The 17,300-nt window shown below is 42.4% G+C and overlaps 1 protein-coding gene across 3 annotated transcripts in view; it reads left to right on the top strand.

The window, feature by feature from the left end:
• LOC126248377 (syntaxin-binding protein 5) overlaps positions 1-17,300 on the top strand; it is a 1,030,224-nt gene that overhangs the window by 180,790 nt on the left and 832,134 nt on the right. For all 3 annotated transcript variants that reach the window (XM_049949310.1, XM_049949311.1, XM_049949312.1), the window contains exon 2: positions 16,334-16,431. In XM_049949310.1, the coding sequence (XP_049805267.1) occupies positions 16,334-16,431 (98 nt within the window). The remainder of the gene's footprint in view (positions 1-16,333; positions 16,432-17,300) is intronic.

Here is a 17,300-nt window from a genome sequence, read left to right on the forward strand (position 1 = left end):
TCAGTCGTCTCCATAACACTTTCGCGATTACTAAATGATCCTGTAACGAAGCGCGCTGCTCTCCGTTGAATCTTCTCTGTCTCTTCTATCAACCCTATCTGGTACGGATCCCACACTGCTGAGCAGTATTCAAACAGTGGGTGAACAAGCATACTGTAACCTACTTCCTTTGTTTTCGGATTGCATTTCCTTAGGATTCTTCCAATGAATCTGTCTGGCGTCTGCTTTACCGACGATCAACTTTATATGATCATTCCATTTTAAATCACTCCTAATGCCTACTCCCAGATAATTTATGGAATTAACTGCTTCCAGTTGCTGACGTGCTATATTTTAGCTAAATGATAAGGGATCTTTCTTTCTTTTTTTCTTTCTTTGTATTCGCAGCATATTACACTTGTCTACATTGAGATTCAATTGCCATTCCCTGCACCATGCGTCAATTCGCTGCATATCCTCCTGCATTTCAGTACAATTTTCCATTGTTACAACCTCTCGATATACTACAGCATCATCCGCAAAAAGCCTCAGTGAACTTCTGATGTTATCCACAAGGTCATTTATATATATTGTGAAAAGCAACTGTCCTACGACACTCCCCTGTGACACACCTGAAATTACTCTTACTTCGAAAGAGTTCTCTCCATTGAGAATGACATAATGCATTATGTTATCTAGGAACTCTTCAATCCAATCACACAATTGGTCTGATAGTCCATATGCTCTTACTTTGTTCATTAAACGACTGTGGGGAACTGTATCGAACGCCTTGCGGAAGTCAAGAAACACGGCATCTACCTGGGAACCCGTGTCTATGGCCCTCTGAGTCTCGTGGACGAATAGCGCGACCTGGGTTTCACACGATCGTCTTTTTCGAAACCCATGCTGATTCGTACAGAGTAGATTTCTAGTCTCCAGAAAAGTCGTTATACTCGAACATAGTACGTGTTCCAAAGTTCTACAACTGATTGACGGTAGAGATATAGGTCTGTAGTTCTGCACATCTGTTCGACGTCCCTTCGTGTACGTGGTTGACCCAACACTTACTTTAGAGTCAATTGCGACTTTCACACCGTACAGGTAACTTGTCTATATTATTTTGGAATTGGTTTGGATCTTCTGAAGGATTTATTAGACAGTGACCGACAGCGTCACCTGCAAACAGTGTAAGAGGGTGCTCAGAAAGCCTTCTAAATCGTTCGTATTATAGTGCCCCCAGTGGAGGGTGGGGCGGCTAAGAGCCAGAATGGCGCGAGTGGATTGTGAAAGCGAGGTGTGTGCCCAGGAGGCTCCAGAGAGAGGTAGCTGCAAACGTAACAAATTTCCTATTGACGCATCTGCGCTGCTTGATATACTGGGTCAGTGCCCGGCTGTCGATTAAGTTCCGCTGAGCTGGCTGCCTGCACGCCCTGCGATGCTGACGCGGCTACTGCATCGAGCACCGGCAGCATCGTTACGTAAGCCGGTCGCGCGGTCCCTGCGCCAGCGGCGTGCGTGCTCTACGATGCTGTACGGCCCAGGACGGCACCTGGCTGCGCCACGGCGGCGCATGCCCAAAACGAGACGCCCGTGTGGCGGGGCGGACGATGGCTGCTGCCCCGTGAGCAGGAGTCGGCCGTGCTGCTGGAGATAACCTGGGATGGCCGACAGCGCCGTGGCACAAGACCGGGGAGACACATACTGCATAGAGCTGTTGCTCGGGCGTGACCTCGAACCGGTGACTTCTCTTGGCAGGTTCATGTGTTCCGGCACAGCCCTGTCGGCCTGGTATGGCTGCAAAACTAATTTCGTTATAGAAATGTCCAATACTTCGAGTCGGCAGCGGCGCACTGGTTGTGCATATGCGCCGCTACCAGTCACGTACCCTAAAATGCCGCTTTTATTGTCGATGTGGAAAAGCTGCCTTCCACCTTGCTGCACTAGTCTGTGCAGTGCCGCTCAGTACGCTGTTTCAAATAGTTCACCTGCCTCGCAACAATGCGTCGGCATTGTTGAATTGCACTGAGGTGACAAAAGTCATAGGATAGTGATATGTAAATATACAGATGGCAGTAGCATCGCGTACTCATGGTCTAAAACGGCAGTGCATTGGCGTGGCTGTTGTCATTTATACTCAGGTGATTCATGTGTAAAAGTTACCGACTTGATTATGGCTGCACGACAGGAATTAAGACTTTGAACGCGGAATGGTAGTTGGAGCTAGACTAAAATGACATTCTATTTTGGAAATCGTTAGGGAAGTCAATATTCCGAGATCCACATTGCCAACAATGTGCTGAGAATACAGTGTTTCAGACATTACCCTTCACCACGGACAAGGCTGTGGCCGACGGCCTTCGCTGGACGACCGAGAACAGCGGAGTTTGCGTAGAGTTGTCACTGTTAACAGCCAGGCAACACTGCGTGAAATAACCGCAGAAATCAAAGTGGGACGTACAACGAACGTATCCGTTAGGAAAGTCTAGGCGCGCAGTCCGGAACCGCGCGACTGCTACGGTCGCAGGTTCGAATCCTGCCTAGGGCATGGATGTGTGTGATGTCCTTAGGTTAGTTAGCTTTAACTAGTTCTAAGTTCTAGGGGACTAATGACCTCAGCAGTTGAGTCCCATAGTGCTCAGAGCCATTTGAACCATTTCGTTAGGAAAGTCCGGCGAAATTTGGCGTTAATGAGCTGCGGCAGCAGACGACAAACGCGAGTGCCTTTGCTGACAGCACGACATCGCCTGAAGCGCCTCTCATGGGCTCGTCACCATATTTATTGAACCCTAGACGACTTGAAGACAGTGGCCTGGACAGATGAGTCCCGATTTCAGTTGGTAAGAGGTGATTATAGGATTAGTGTGTGGCACGGACCCCCCCCCCCACGAATCTATGGACCCAAGTTGTTCACAGGGCACTCTGGCTGCTGGTTGTGGCTCCATAATGGCGTGAGCTACGTGTACGTCGAATGCCATGGGTCCTTTGGTCCATCTGAACCGGTCATTGACTTAAAATGGTTATGTTCGGCTACTTCGAGACCAGTTGCAGCCATTCATGGACTTCTTGTTCCTTAACAGCGATGTGCCATGTCACTGGGCCATAATTGTTTGTGATTGTTTGAGGATAATACTGGACAGTTCGAACGAATGATTTGGCTACCCAGATCGTCGACATGACGACATTTTTGGAACATAATCGAGAGGTCAGATCGTGCGCACAGCCCTGCACCTGCAATACTTTGGCAGTCATGGACAACTATAGGGGCAGTATGGCTCATTATTTGTGCAGGGGGGCTTCCAACGACTTGTTGAGTCCATGCCAGGTCGAGTTGCTGGGTAAAAGGAGATCGGACACGAGACAGGGAGGTAAACTTGACTTTCGACACCTCAGTGCACCACAGTAACACATCCCGCACTTGAACGCTGTCAGCGCTGATGCAACACACCGCTCAGGCTCTCACTAATATGCCCATATATGGTCAGTATACTGCAATATAGATAAACAACAGTAGAGGACCTATAACACTCCTGTTTGACTCGATGACTTTCCATCAATTAGTACGAACTGTGAGTTATCGGACAGGAAATCACGAATCCAGTTGCAGAACTGAGGCGGTACTCCATTTGCCACGCAGTTTCATTAGAATCTGTTTGCGAAGAACGGTGTCAAAAGCTTTCTGGAAATCTAGAAACACGAAATTAATTTGAGATTTTCTGTCGATAGCACTCATTGCTTCGTGAGAATAAACTGCTTATTATATTTCACAAGAACGATGTTTTCTGAGTCCGTGCTGACTGTGTGTCAACAGATGGCTTTCTTCATAATGTTCGAACACAGTATGTGTTCCAAAATTATACTGAAAATCGATGTCAGTGATAGAGATCTGCAATTGTGCAGGTTACACCTGTGATGTCGGGAGAGAAAACCGCATCGGCACTGTAGTGGGCACCAGTAAGGCTATATTTACTTCTGGAGTAGGTCGAGAGATCACTTTATTAAAGCTTTCAAGTATTTTATATACTTAATTTGGAAACAATGCATGTCATGAGGAGTGTCTATGTAATTGTTACTGACGCTGAACACTAATTCATCATTTCACAGAGTACAGAATGATAGCCATACCTCAATGTACAATTGACTGTAAACTCTACAAGAATCCCATCGAACATTTATTGACACAATCGAGATGTCAGTTCGTGCACAGAACCCTGCACCGGCAATACTTTAGTAGTTATGGACAGCTATACGGGCAGCATGGCTCAGTATTTCTGCAGGGGGACTTACAATGACGTGTTGAGTCCATGCCTCTGACTTCTAATACAAGTCGCACTGCTGGATCTGAAGTAAGACGGAAGCTGTCGTCCTAGGCAATGAGAATGCAGTGGAGAGAGCGACGCTGCGCTCTGACGTAAGTAATCTTTCGGCAGCGGCGGGGAATGGTACTTATTGAGGGCGCATCTTCGGCAACGTCTCTTTCATTGCTGCGCCTGTTTTTACTTCTAGTTCCACCGTGTGGTACCAACTTTGACATGGGACCTCGTGCTTCGGACGACATCACGATTCCTTTTTCCTTTCTTGAGTACTGATGTGACCTATGTAACTTTCCAGTCTTTATGTACGGATCTCTCTTAAAGTGAACAGTTGGATGTGATTGCTAAGTCTGTAATTATGCAGCTGTCATATCAGCATACTTGCAAACAAGCCTAAATAGTATAAAACCTGGAGTGGAAGACCTCGCTTTATTAAGTGATTAAAGTTGCTTCGCTGCACTGAGAGTATCTACTTCGAAATTAATCATTTTGACAGCTGCTCTTGATTCGAATTCTCGAATATTTACATCGTCGTCTTCGGTGAAGGAATTTCGGAAAACTGTTTAGTAACTCCGCTTTAGTAGCACTGTCATCGCTAACATTACCATTACCATTGCTATTGAATCTTTAAGGTACTGATGGTTTTGCCTCTGGTGTGTTTTCATACGACAATCTCTTCAAATTTTCTACCATACTTCGAGATAGTGTCGTGGAAACTGTTAAGCGCATTTAAATGCATCTCGTATTGAAGTCCGCGTTAGGTTTCGAACTTCAGTAAAACAATTCCACTCTTGGGATTTTGCGTTCTTTTAAATTCGGCATGCTTTTTTCGTTGCTTCTGCAACAGTGTTTTGACCCGTTTTGTATTCTATGGGGTGTCATTACCATCTCTTATTAACGTATTTTGTATAAATCTCTCTGTTGCGACGATACTGTTTCTTTGAATCTAAGCCACATCTGGTCTAAACTTTCATAATTAGTTCGGAAGGAATGGAGGCTTCAAGCCAAATTTTCTGCCTTTTGAAATTGATATATTTTGTACTTATTTTTGGTGAATTTAGGTGTTACGATATTACGTCACACTACAAAGACGTTGTGGTCACTACTTCGTATTACCGTCGTGGTGCTCCCTATTTGCTCCAGATTATGTGTTGCTGCGAGACCAAGCATGCTCTTGTAATCATTTAAACGTCGAGTGGGGCTCCTGCCCTAATTTTTCAAAATAATTTTTGAAGAAAGAATTTAGTAAGATTGCGGACAATGTTCTCTGCTTACCATAGACCAGAAACACGTATTTTCGCCAACATTGAAGTCACAAATTATAATTGGATGAGTGGGGTACCTACTTGAAATGAGATTAAAATGTTCGTTGGACTTTCCTGTGGGTCGGAGGTCAATAAAAGAATCAAGTTACTAATTCATACCGATTGCCAAGTATAACCTCTACGCATACTAACAGGAAGTATGTACTTCAACTTCACGACAAGATAAGCCGTTACTAACAGCAACAAACACACCACCACCAACTGCATTCAATCCGTCCTTCCTGTACACGGTTAGATCCCTTGTAAAATACGGCTGAACTTATCTCAGGACTTAGGCAGTTTTCAATGCCAATAACGATTTGAGCTTCAGTCCTTTCTGTTAACGCTTGGAGATCTGGTTATTTCCCAACAGAGCTACGATGATTTCCAACTATAATATCGATTGTTCCTAGGTCTACCCTCGCCTTGTGTTTGCCTCCCATCCTTTGAGATTGAAGCACTTTTTGTACTTTCCTAAGATACTAAAACCTAAGAAAAAAAAACCACACACAGCTCCCGCTATCCGTGTAGCCGTCTCCTCTGTGTAATGTACCATTGACCTATTGAGCGGAACCCGAAACACCACCACCCAATGGCGCAAGTCGAGGAATCTGCAGCCTACAAGGTAGCGGAACCTTGTGAGCCTCTGATTGAGAGCTTCCACTTGGCTCTGTGCCAAAGATCCGCAATCGATCCTGTCGACGGTGAGCTCTGGTTTCATCTCGCAAGCACGGCTTTATATGTTTCCTGTTCTGTTCTACAATATTGTCTTAATTTTCCTTGCACAGCCCTTCTATATATTCCTTCAGCTTTCTCGTGTTTTCTTCTTTTTGCCCCCAACGTTCTTGATATTCCATCAGCTGGTTCTCTTTCTTCCAGTGGTCTCTTCAGTTTTCCAAAAGCCGAAATACATCTCCCTCTTAGTCACGCGTGGTTCTATGACCTAGCATTTCTCCTCTAACCATACCTACGCAACCAGTTTATACTTCCTATCAATCATTTGACGTGTATAGTCCTGTTTATCTATTTCATTTGCTGAGCTTTTATATTTTCTTACTTCGTCGACTAAATACAGTATCTCGTGTCATGCAAGAATTTGTAATGGACGTTGTTTTTTTGCCTATACAATCCTCTGCTGCCTTTACTGTTTTGTCTCTCAATGGTACCGATTCTTCTTCAGTCGTATTCTTTTCACCCGCTTCGGCCAATCGTTGTCTGGTACTACATTTGAAACTCTGTACAGTTTATGGCTCTTCTAATTTATCAATGTGTCAGATTCTTAATTTTCTACATATCTGAAATTTCTTTAATCTGCCGTTCATGACTAGTATATTATGGTCAGAGTAAACATCCGGCATTGAAGCTGAACATTTGTTTAGGTGTATCTGTCTTACCGTTATACAGGCTGTTTGAAACGTATTGGTGTCTCCAGGTCTCTTCCATGTGTACAAACCTCTTTCGCGGTTCATAATCCAAGTGTCCTAAATATTTAAATTACGCTCTTTGCAAAATTCTAGCTTTCCCATTCGTTCCTCTTCCCGAGTCAATGTTCACCTCCAGTTTATACTTTTCTACCGTTTGTACTACCCTCATCACAATTTTCGTCTCTCTTAATGTCCTGATCATATTCCTTTATTTCATCATATATTTCTTGAATCCTTTCAACATCTGCGTAACTAATTGGCATATGGACTTGCGCTGCTGTGGTCGGTGTTGGTTTCATGTCTGTTTTGGCTACGATAAAACATTCACCATGATGTTCGCATTAATACATCAGAATTCCTTTTCTCTCTTTCATTTTTAGACCTACAACAATATTATTGCTATTTGATTTTGTGGTGATAAGCCTTTATTGACCCACCCAGAAGCCCTGTTCTTCCTGCCATCACACTGCACTACCTTCCTCTACAACTTCAACCTACTCCATTCTTTTTTTTTTTTTAATTTTCTCTTCTTACTTACCAGATTAAAGGATCTAAAATTCCACACTCCTACTCAGACTTACGAAGATGCCATTATTATGCCAAACATTAGAGCTGCTTGTCCTCTGGAAATAGGCTATGGCAATAGCTTCTCCCTTTGCTTTCAGCGATTCGCAGTACCAACATAACAAAGCCAAGTTGGCTAGTGTTATAAACGCGAGATTCGGGCTGTTACTCCTGCAACTACAGAAAAGGCAGCTAAGCCTCATCAGGAATAAAGTATTCGTCTGGCGCCTCCGTTGTGGTTACACATACCATATGGCTGTCTGCAATGTTTAGACACACTCGCCACCCTACCTCGTCAAGATGCATGATCAATGAGGGGTCACTTTCGCTATCTACAGCCAGGTTCCCACTGTTTCGTTTGTGCTGCTGGCGCTTCTGTTACGGCAGTTCAGCAAAGATCAGGAATTCATATTAAATCACGCACAGTTTCCTCGCAACGCTGGCGGACAAAACTACAACGAAAGGAACGTTGAAATAATTTATGTAATCCCACATTTAATCGGGATTAAATCCCATCTTTCAAAAATCGAAATAAAATAAATGTGCCCAGTTAATGTGAATAGCATTTACTTTTAGCGAAAAATACAAGTATTGGAAAGCATGAAATGCATTAAAGAGAATAGTGAATTTCCGTTTGGTAGGACTAACGGTACACCAAATCCTACACAGAAATATCAGTTACGAATGTTCCAAAATACAGCTACATTATTTGTTAATTTCATTCAGAGTATGGTACTTCAATGGTAAATTGTGCCACATTGGTGACTGACTGCATCCTGAATCAGTGGAAGTCGAGTCAACTTTGTTCCATCAGGTTGAACAGCGATTGCCAGATAATTATTTCACAGCATTTTTCCAATTGGCACGAGTCAGGAGGGCAGTACTTATTCAAGCGATACTTACCGGTGCCTGTTTTTGATGCTCTACTATTTAGAGCTCGTCAAATCGACGGTAGGTGCATCTGGCTGCCCATATAACGGTGGAAGTGGCCAAGGCAGACTCCTTACAGATCGCACCACTGTTTTTGTATGTTCCTTGGCACACAATGTTTGGCCTTATTCTGCTAAACAGCGTAATACAAAACAAGTTAAGCACCCGCTTGTACATTCTTACGTATAAAGAAATATAAAGGTTTCAGTTTCATAATTTCTTGGAATATTTGAATTTAAGGTAGCTGCCTCGGATGCAGTCTATCGACCTGCGGAACTTCATTGATCAATGTATTGGAGGCAATGCAAGGAAAAAATATAAAAGAAAGAAAGCGAGAGAGAGAGAGAGAGAGAGAGAGAGAGAGAGAGAGAGCGAGCGAGCGAGCGAGCGACATCACGCCCACATTTACTACGCACCCAGTCAGTAACTTTGTAAGCTGTTCCCGAAAGGTCAATATAAAGGTTTGCACAGTTTTGTCCAACGTATAACTCGTCTAAAAATGGTATGTCAAAAAATAAATGGAGACAGACGTAATACACAGTTGAGTGTAGGCCAATCTACACATACATGGACAGTATTCTCTTTAATTAGCTAAAATCCACCTGTGGAAACACACAATCTCACTGTGTGTGTGTGTGTGTGTGTGTGTGTGTGTGTGTGTGTGTGTGTGTGTGCGCGCGCGTGCGTGCGTGCGTGCGTCGCGGGTTGCTGCAATGCGAACTTGTCTTTTTTTGTTCGTAGAGAAAATGCCTTGGAAAACAAACAAAAAATTGGGAATAATGGGGATTACTTACCATGTTTTACTTTCTCATTTGATGGAGACAACATAAATTGATACTATTTAGCATTGGCTACCTGCACGAGAAAGTATTTTCTGCATTAGTGTCACGACTGATTTATTTTGGAGTAGACTCAAAAATGTCCAGCCTGACCCCAGAACATTATGTTAACGGGCCTTTTGTTCCGATGGGAGTATTAAGGCTTCCTACTAATTTCGATAAAATATGATATGCAATTGCATAGTCCGTGTGGAAACTTATTTGTTAGTTAATGTGCTTTCTGTAAAGTAAATATTTTTGAGGCCTTTGTTTTGCAGGTTTCTTTTTCGATAAGATCCAAATGGTTCAAATGGCTCTGAGCACTATGGGACTTAACTTCTGAGGTCATCGGTCCCCTAGAACTTAGAACTAATTAAACCTAACTAACCTAAGGACATCACACACATCCATGCCCGAGGCAGGATTCGAGCCTGACCGTAGCGGTCGCGCGGTTCCAGACTGCAGCGCCTAGAACCGCTCGGCCACTCCTGCCGGCGATAAGATCCAGACTCACCGGGAGGTGCTACTGTGTCCCATTGCTTTCTGCTTTAGATTCCTCTTCCTGTCTATAATATGTTACGGTGAAAAGTTTAAAAAAATTTCCGTACGGTATCTCGTGCGGAAGTATAATAAATTTTGAAAGGTTTTCTTTTTAAATAATCCATCATGAAAAAAACATAATAAATACTGCTCCCGACGAGACAGCCCTTTCTGATGTGACCAGAAGTTCCCAAAAAGCCATTGGAAATAAATTCGGAGACATTTCCTTTCTTACTCTGTACTCAAACGTTTTGTAAGATACGCGTTTCGATAATATAGAATGCAATGCTGCCGAAGGTTGAAAGCAGTTATGTTAAGAGGAAGAAAGTTTTCACACGTTTCAGTATTACTGACACTTCGATAAGCAGCGCGTAGATTGCATTAATAAAGTCCGCTCCAGATATTCTCGCATTGGGTTGGTGACATGTGACATGACAGCTCGCCGTCCGCGCCAATCAGTAGTAACTGGCACGGTGGCTACAGACGATCCAGATTTAGTTACCACCAGAGCTAAATGAACTCTTCTCATCTCCCGGCCAGCTATTTTGCTTATCAGCTGTTACTGTAAGTGCTTGTTGTCTGGGCGAGGAAATTGAGTTTCCAAAATACGAGCTCGCGTACGTCGTATGTATACGCGTAGTTTAGCGCTTTTGGACGCAAAGTGCTTCCATCAGTTTGCTTCACGCGGCTTGCAAAGCTCGCCACTTTCGCCTGGAGCGCGCTGCCGAGGCAATTCCGCAACATTCGTTCCCTCTGAGCGTCAACGATGAAATGTGCGTGGTTTATTTGGAAATTGGCAGCAAAATCGACATACGTGAAAAGCGTGTCGCTCGTACTTCTCGCCATAGAAATGTTCGTTTGAAAAAGCTTATGGGGGAAGATGAAACTGTTGGTTTTATAGCTTAGTATAACTGGAATGAACATTCCTTTTTTAAAAAAAAATATAAAATAGTTGTGACGGCTGTGATAGTGTCGACGGTTCCTTTTTAACCATCTGAACATTTGGTGCTGCCACGCTTTTTGTTTGTTTAATTTATCCTGTACACGACGCGTTAGGGAAATAGTTCCCATTTCAAGTGCGATTAATTATTCACACAGTTCATAACTCAGTGTGGTGCGTGTTTTTATAAGTCCGTACAACGATCTGGAAATTTAACTCTTATGGAAACGTACGAAGAGGTATCTTTACCTTCCTTTCATGTCCTACAGATACTTGCAAATACCAAAGAAGTTTCACTTTTAGGATTTTCAGTGTCTGTTACATAGATCGCACATGCTGATCGCCATTTACAAAGTTCACTTATACACCTCAAAAACAAAAACATGCACGAAAAACGTACAGAGTTGCGTTACAGATCGTAAGCGGAGTATATATGTTAATTTTGCAATATACGGAACATCATCATTGATACGTTCAGCGTTACATGCTAATGTAATAAGTAAAAGGTTGCCATTGCTACATACTGTTGTAAAATATTGAATACGTTAATTCATTCAACGTTTGGATGGCGTTTTGAAGTTAAACTAAATGTTTTTACGGGAGGGTGTAGGAAAGCCAAACATCTTGTTGTTAAATAAGAAAGTGCTGAAAGTGATGTTGATTATGCATATTAATGAACATATTCCCTATTCTTAGAGCGTAATTTCTATGCTCTTTTGACGATCTGTAACTTATTTTTTTAATTTCTGTTATAATTTTCAGTTGCTTGATTGAACGGTGTGATTGGTTAACATGTTTCTACGGATTAGGACACTCAAAATTCAGTAGGTATATTTTCTTTAATATCTGCAGGACTCAAAACGTTAGTAATATAGAATTTTGGCGAGTTTGCATTTACAGTGAAGTTTCCGAAAACTTGCACTAGCTCACATAAAGCAAGAATCGCAATTAAATCGTCAAATTTTATGAAAATATTTAAAGGCGCACGTTGCAATGGGACTGCGTCTCGAAACCTGTGATGCACCAAATAAGTAAACTAAAAACGTTTACTGGCAGCATCGGTTAAAAAAAAAAGACTGTATACACTTACCTTTAACTGGCTGACAAAAAATCGTTATGCTGCACGGCGCCGGATCATCATCGTTGGTGGGTACCTGGAGACAGGTGCTATTCTTCCAATGCTTTAGAGGTACAGAAATGACGTCATTGAGCGAGGAGACATCGGGTTTGACTTAGGTAGTGATTTACAGAACTGTGACGACACAACGGTGTGTCAAGGTCGTCCTCTGTCCGCATGTGTCGACTCTCATGCGACACTTTCCTGGCGCCGATTTTTCAACAGGACGATGCTCGTTCACACGTGAAACGCATCTCTTCGAACTGTCTGCGTGACACTGAGAAATGATATATACTGGCGGCCAGCAAGGTTCACAGATGTGTCCCCATAGAGCATCTGTGGGACCAGCTCAAACGTCAAATGCGTCCCAACAGCAGTCTCCAAGATATCAAGAACCCATGACAACAGCTGCGTTCCAGCTTGCCTCAGGATAGTATACGGCGGGTCTGAGAACCTGATGAACCGAATCAGTGCATGTATCCAAGCTGGAGGGGTCGGAACGCCATACTGACAAATGGGGCAAGTTCTTTGTAAATTTGACTCTATTTTGTAATCACTTGAGTAACATCATGTACCTTACGACCCCTTGAAGTTGCATTTCGTTTCCCCGCCCCCTTCCGCGTGCTTTACTTTATTTTGTCCTGCAGTGTGTGTGTCATACCCGGAGACAACAATAAACCACTAACAATTGTACACTGAAGAGCCAAAGAAACTGGTACACCTGCCTAATTTCGTGTAGGGCCCCCGCGAGCACGTAGAAGTGCCGCAACACGACGTGGCATGGACTCGACTAATGTCTGAAGTAGTGCTGGAGGGAAGTGACACGATGAATCCTGCAGGGCTGTCCATAAATCCATAAGAGTACGAGGGGGTGGAGATCTCTTCTCAACAGCATGTTCAAGGCATCCCAGATGCGCTCAATAATGCTCATGTCTGGGGAGGTTGTATTTAAACTCAAAGAGTGTTCCTGACGCTACTCTGTAGCAATTCTGGACGTGCAGGACCTCGCACTGTCCTGCTGGAATTGCCCAAGTCCGTCGGAATTCACAGTTGACATGAATGGATGCAGGCGATCAAACAGGATGCTTTCGTACATGTCACCTGTCAGAGTTACATCTAGACGTATCAGGAGTCTCATATCACTCCACTTCACACTCCATACCATTACACAGCCTCCAACAGCTTGAACAGTCCCGTGCTGACATGCAGGATCCATAGATTCATGAGGTTGTCTCCATACCCGTACACGTCCATCCGCTCGACACAGTTTGAAATGAGACTCGTCCGACCAGGCGACATGTTTCCAGTCATCAACAGTCCAATGTCGGTGTTGACGGGCCCAGGCTAGGCGTAAAGCTTTGTGCTGTGCTGTCATAAAGGGTACACGAGTTGGCCTTCGGCTGCGAAAGCCCATATAGATGATGTTTCATCGAATGGTTCGCATGCTGACATTTGTTGATGAACCAGCATTGCAATCTGCAGCAATTTACGGAAGGGTTGCACTTCTGTCATGTTGAACGATTCTCTTCAGTCGTTGGTCCCGTTCTTGCAGGATATTTTTTCCGGCCGCAGCGAAGTCGGAGATTTGATGTTTTACCAGATTCCTGATATTCATGGTACACTCGTGAAATGGTCGTACGGGAAAATCCCCTCTTCATCGCTACCTGGGAGATGCTGTGTCCCATAGCTCGAGCGCCGACTATAACCGACGTTCAAACTGACTTAAATCTTGATCACCTGCCATTGTAGCAGCAGTAACCGATCTAACTATTGCGCCAGACACTTGTCTTATATAGGCGTTTGCCGACCGCAGCGCGGTATTCTGCCTGTTTGAATACACATGCCTATTCCAGTTTTTTTTGGCGCTTCAGCGTAAGTCGCCAAGAAAGCTATTCAACAGCAAGTTGTTTGATCTTTGGAATTTTAGCTACTAAATATAAACCCATAGCATATACCGGTCGTGGATTTCAGTCTTAACATTTGAGTGCTAAAGTAATATAAGAAAATACATATTAGATCTTCCAGAGCAAGCGGAAGGAGAAACCCAGCGAAAGGGGAGAATGTGAAAGAGTTAAATGATTATTTGGAAATTAGGTATCAGCAAGGTGACCAAGGAAACAATAACAAAATACACTACAGAAATGTCGATAGAATGGCTAAATAAACACAGCATAAGAAGAAAATAATAAAGGTAAACATCAGTAGGCTGTAGATCCCCGCAAATACAAAATTTTAAGAAAAACATATTTGGTAAGTTGGTGAAGATTTCGTCCTGAAATCAAACTCATTATTCAGCCGGACATGATTCATGCAATGCCCCAGTTCTTAAGTGATTAAAATGTAATAAATAGCCGACCGCTGTGGTCGAGCGGTTCTAGGCGCTTCAGTCCAGAACAGCGCGGCTGCTACGGTCGCAGGTTCGAATCCTGCCTCGGGCATGTATGTGTGTGATGTCCTTTAGTTAGTTAGGTTTAAGTGGTTCTAAGTTCTAGGGGACTGATGACCCCAGATGTTTGGTCCCATAGTGCTTAGAGCCATTTGTAATAAATAAATATTTCACTCACGATGCGTTAGCTCTTGTCATGAACAAATTCGAGACCTCAAAAAATCAGTAAATGGTAATTTTTTTATACTTTAGGATGAGAGTAATGTACCAACGTTCCAGTCGTATGAATACAGATGTAATGATTATGATCTTACTATTGCTATTACCAATGCCTGTAAGAATTAAATGGAAAGATGAATGTTACAGCGCACAAGCTTTGTATTTCAGGTCGCTGAACAATGTTGAGATTCACCTGAAATGCAAATGTAAAAAGAGTGACACATTCGCTCTGTACTCCACTGTAAATAACTTATGTTCGCGGAAAATTATATTAAATAATTTCAGTTTGTTTCATGATACCGTATTAAAAATGGTGTACGGAAGTGATAACTTAATGATAGAAGGGAAACAAAAAATAGTTATACTGTAATAACAACATTAGTAATAAGCAGCAAAACCCTGCAGTCCATACGAAGTTAAAATTGCTTGTCATTTGTAATAATAAATATTCACTTGCTATTAGCAGCGCGTCAGAGGCTGTAAATATTAATAGGATAGTAATCGCCTCTGACAGAAGTAATTAGGGCAGCTTTCATTCTCGCAATTAATGGAGGGGCGTATTACGCATTGCGGTTGTGTCAGTGTTTTTATTTTACGCAAAGTCACGCGACAGAAAATGTTTCTGTAAACGTTATTTCAGTCTGCAGACAAAACTAGTTGGGGATTTCGTCGGAAAAAAAATTACGGAACAGATTGCATATAGAATAAGATATTCGTTTATTTAATACCCATCTTGAAATGAACGAAATCATATGTAACGCCATGAGTAGCGAAATAAATTAAAAGTAGCTCATATGCCGTTGTTTCTCCATAGGAAGTGTTAAGTTTTCAGGGTAAATGATCATTTCCAACTTCTGCTGGCAATAGTGTGTGTGTGTGTGTGTGTGTGTGTGTGTGTGTGTGTGTGTGTGTTTTTCTTTTTTGGGAGGGGGGGGGAAATTGTTATGCTTAACTTGTGATATTTCGCCTGTGTTTTTTGTTGGCTTTCGGTTGATAAGACACAGAACTGACTTTTCTGTTAAAATCGTTGGTTTCAGCTTCTGACATAAGCTAAATGTATTGTCCTAGAATTAACTTGTATTGATTTGTGGAGCAGTGAAAAGTTTACATTCCTCTAATGGAAATGAGTATTGTAAGTATGCTATCACTGTGGGGAGCCATTCTGAATAATGGTCGTCGTCGTTGTTAGTATTGCTGCTGCTGCTGCTGCTTCTTCAGCACTACTACTACTACTACTACTACTACTGCCAGTGTCGTTAATCATTGTCACAAATTCAGTGTGTAATGTTCCATGACTGCTTTAACTGTCAAAAATATTTAAAAATTGAAAATTTTGTTGATGTTATTTCATGCTTCTTCGTATGTGAATGTGTCTGGAACATCTCCAGATAAGTATTAGGCTTAACAGAATTACAGAAATTCTGTCTGGATTTATTCTTGTTAGTCTCGGAAATGCGGGAACAGGTGCTAAGACCTATTGATTGCGTTAACTATTACTTGAGCATATTCGTCATTATTTGCTAGTTATATGCAGCACTGTATGACATTAATACAATGGAACTGTTTATTATAATTTTTATAAAGTAGCGTATTAGAGAAGAATGTGTGTTGAGACAAGTCAGTTAAAACTATCCTCGGCTTCTGGATTTATTTTGTATTAAAACGTTTGGAACATTGTGTTTTGCTATCAGTAACTGCATAAAATTTTGCTTTTCAGGAAAAAAATTTATTATTTTGAAACTAATTTTCATAGTATAAATGTCTATGAAGATCATGAAATAAAACTCCTTGTTTTGTTTCAGACCTTCCGACATGGCTTCCCATACCAACCAACGGCGCTGGCGTTCGACCCCATACAACACCTACTGGCTATAGGAACCAAAACCGGCTCGCTCAGAATGTATCCTTTCATTAAAGCGCCGTTTTTAGTTCAACTCACAGTACTATGGGTAAGTGTTCTCATACTTTTCGCTCAAGTTGAAAAAGATTTGGTGGGCAAATCTGACACGTAATTGGTCTACATCCTATAGGAAAAATATAGTGGTTGATTTAACCTAACGATATCGTCGTTTGATCGCCATCATATTCTGCAAAACACGGCGCCTAGGTTCATTAAACTAAAAGAGCTAAAGAATTCAGCATTCCTCTCCATGAATAGGGGAAACATCAAGTTGGGTAGAATTCGGCATTCTGAATTATATTCATGATTGTTACAGGGTGGCAGGATTGCGTTGTGTGATGTGTTGCTACTGCACTGAATAGCTCGGCAAGAAAAATACAGAATACCTCGCCAAATAACGAGCAAGTCACAGAAAATTTTAATTTAGCCAATGTAAAACCCCTACAATCGCTTCGTCTATATTAGTTCTAGAATGCCGTTAAGTTCAACATGCAACACAGATTCAATCTTCCCCATGCGAGTATGTTATCGTCAATAGTGCATAAATATTCTCACTTGTTTAGATTCGGAAGAGGGTCTGTTTTGAGGTAACAGATTCAGAGTGGAGTATTCATGAAACGCTAATATAGCCTATATTAATGCTGTATTGTATCCGTGCTATCAGAATACGGGATTACTGGTAACTGTTTTCTAACAATCAGATTTCGTATTGCAATGTACACAGAGCACAAAATCAGTTACGCACCGGTAGTTAGATTCTTGTGTGTGTGTGTGTGTGTGTGTGTGTGTGTGTGTGTGTGTGTGTGTGTTTTCTGGAGTGGGGGGGGGGGGGGGGTAGAGCTTTACCAGAAATCTTAATAGCCACTAAC

This window comes from Schistocerca nitens, chromosome 3 (assembly GCF_023898315.1).
Source record: "Schistocerca nitens isolate TAMUIC-IGC-003100 chromosome 3, iqSchNite1.1, whole genome shotgun sequence".
Taxonomy (NCBI): Eukaryota; Metazoa; Arthropoda; class Insecta; order Orthoptera; family Acrididae; genus Schistocerca; species Schistocerca nitens.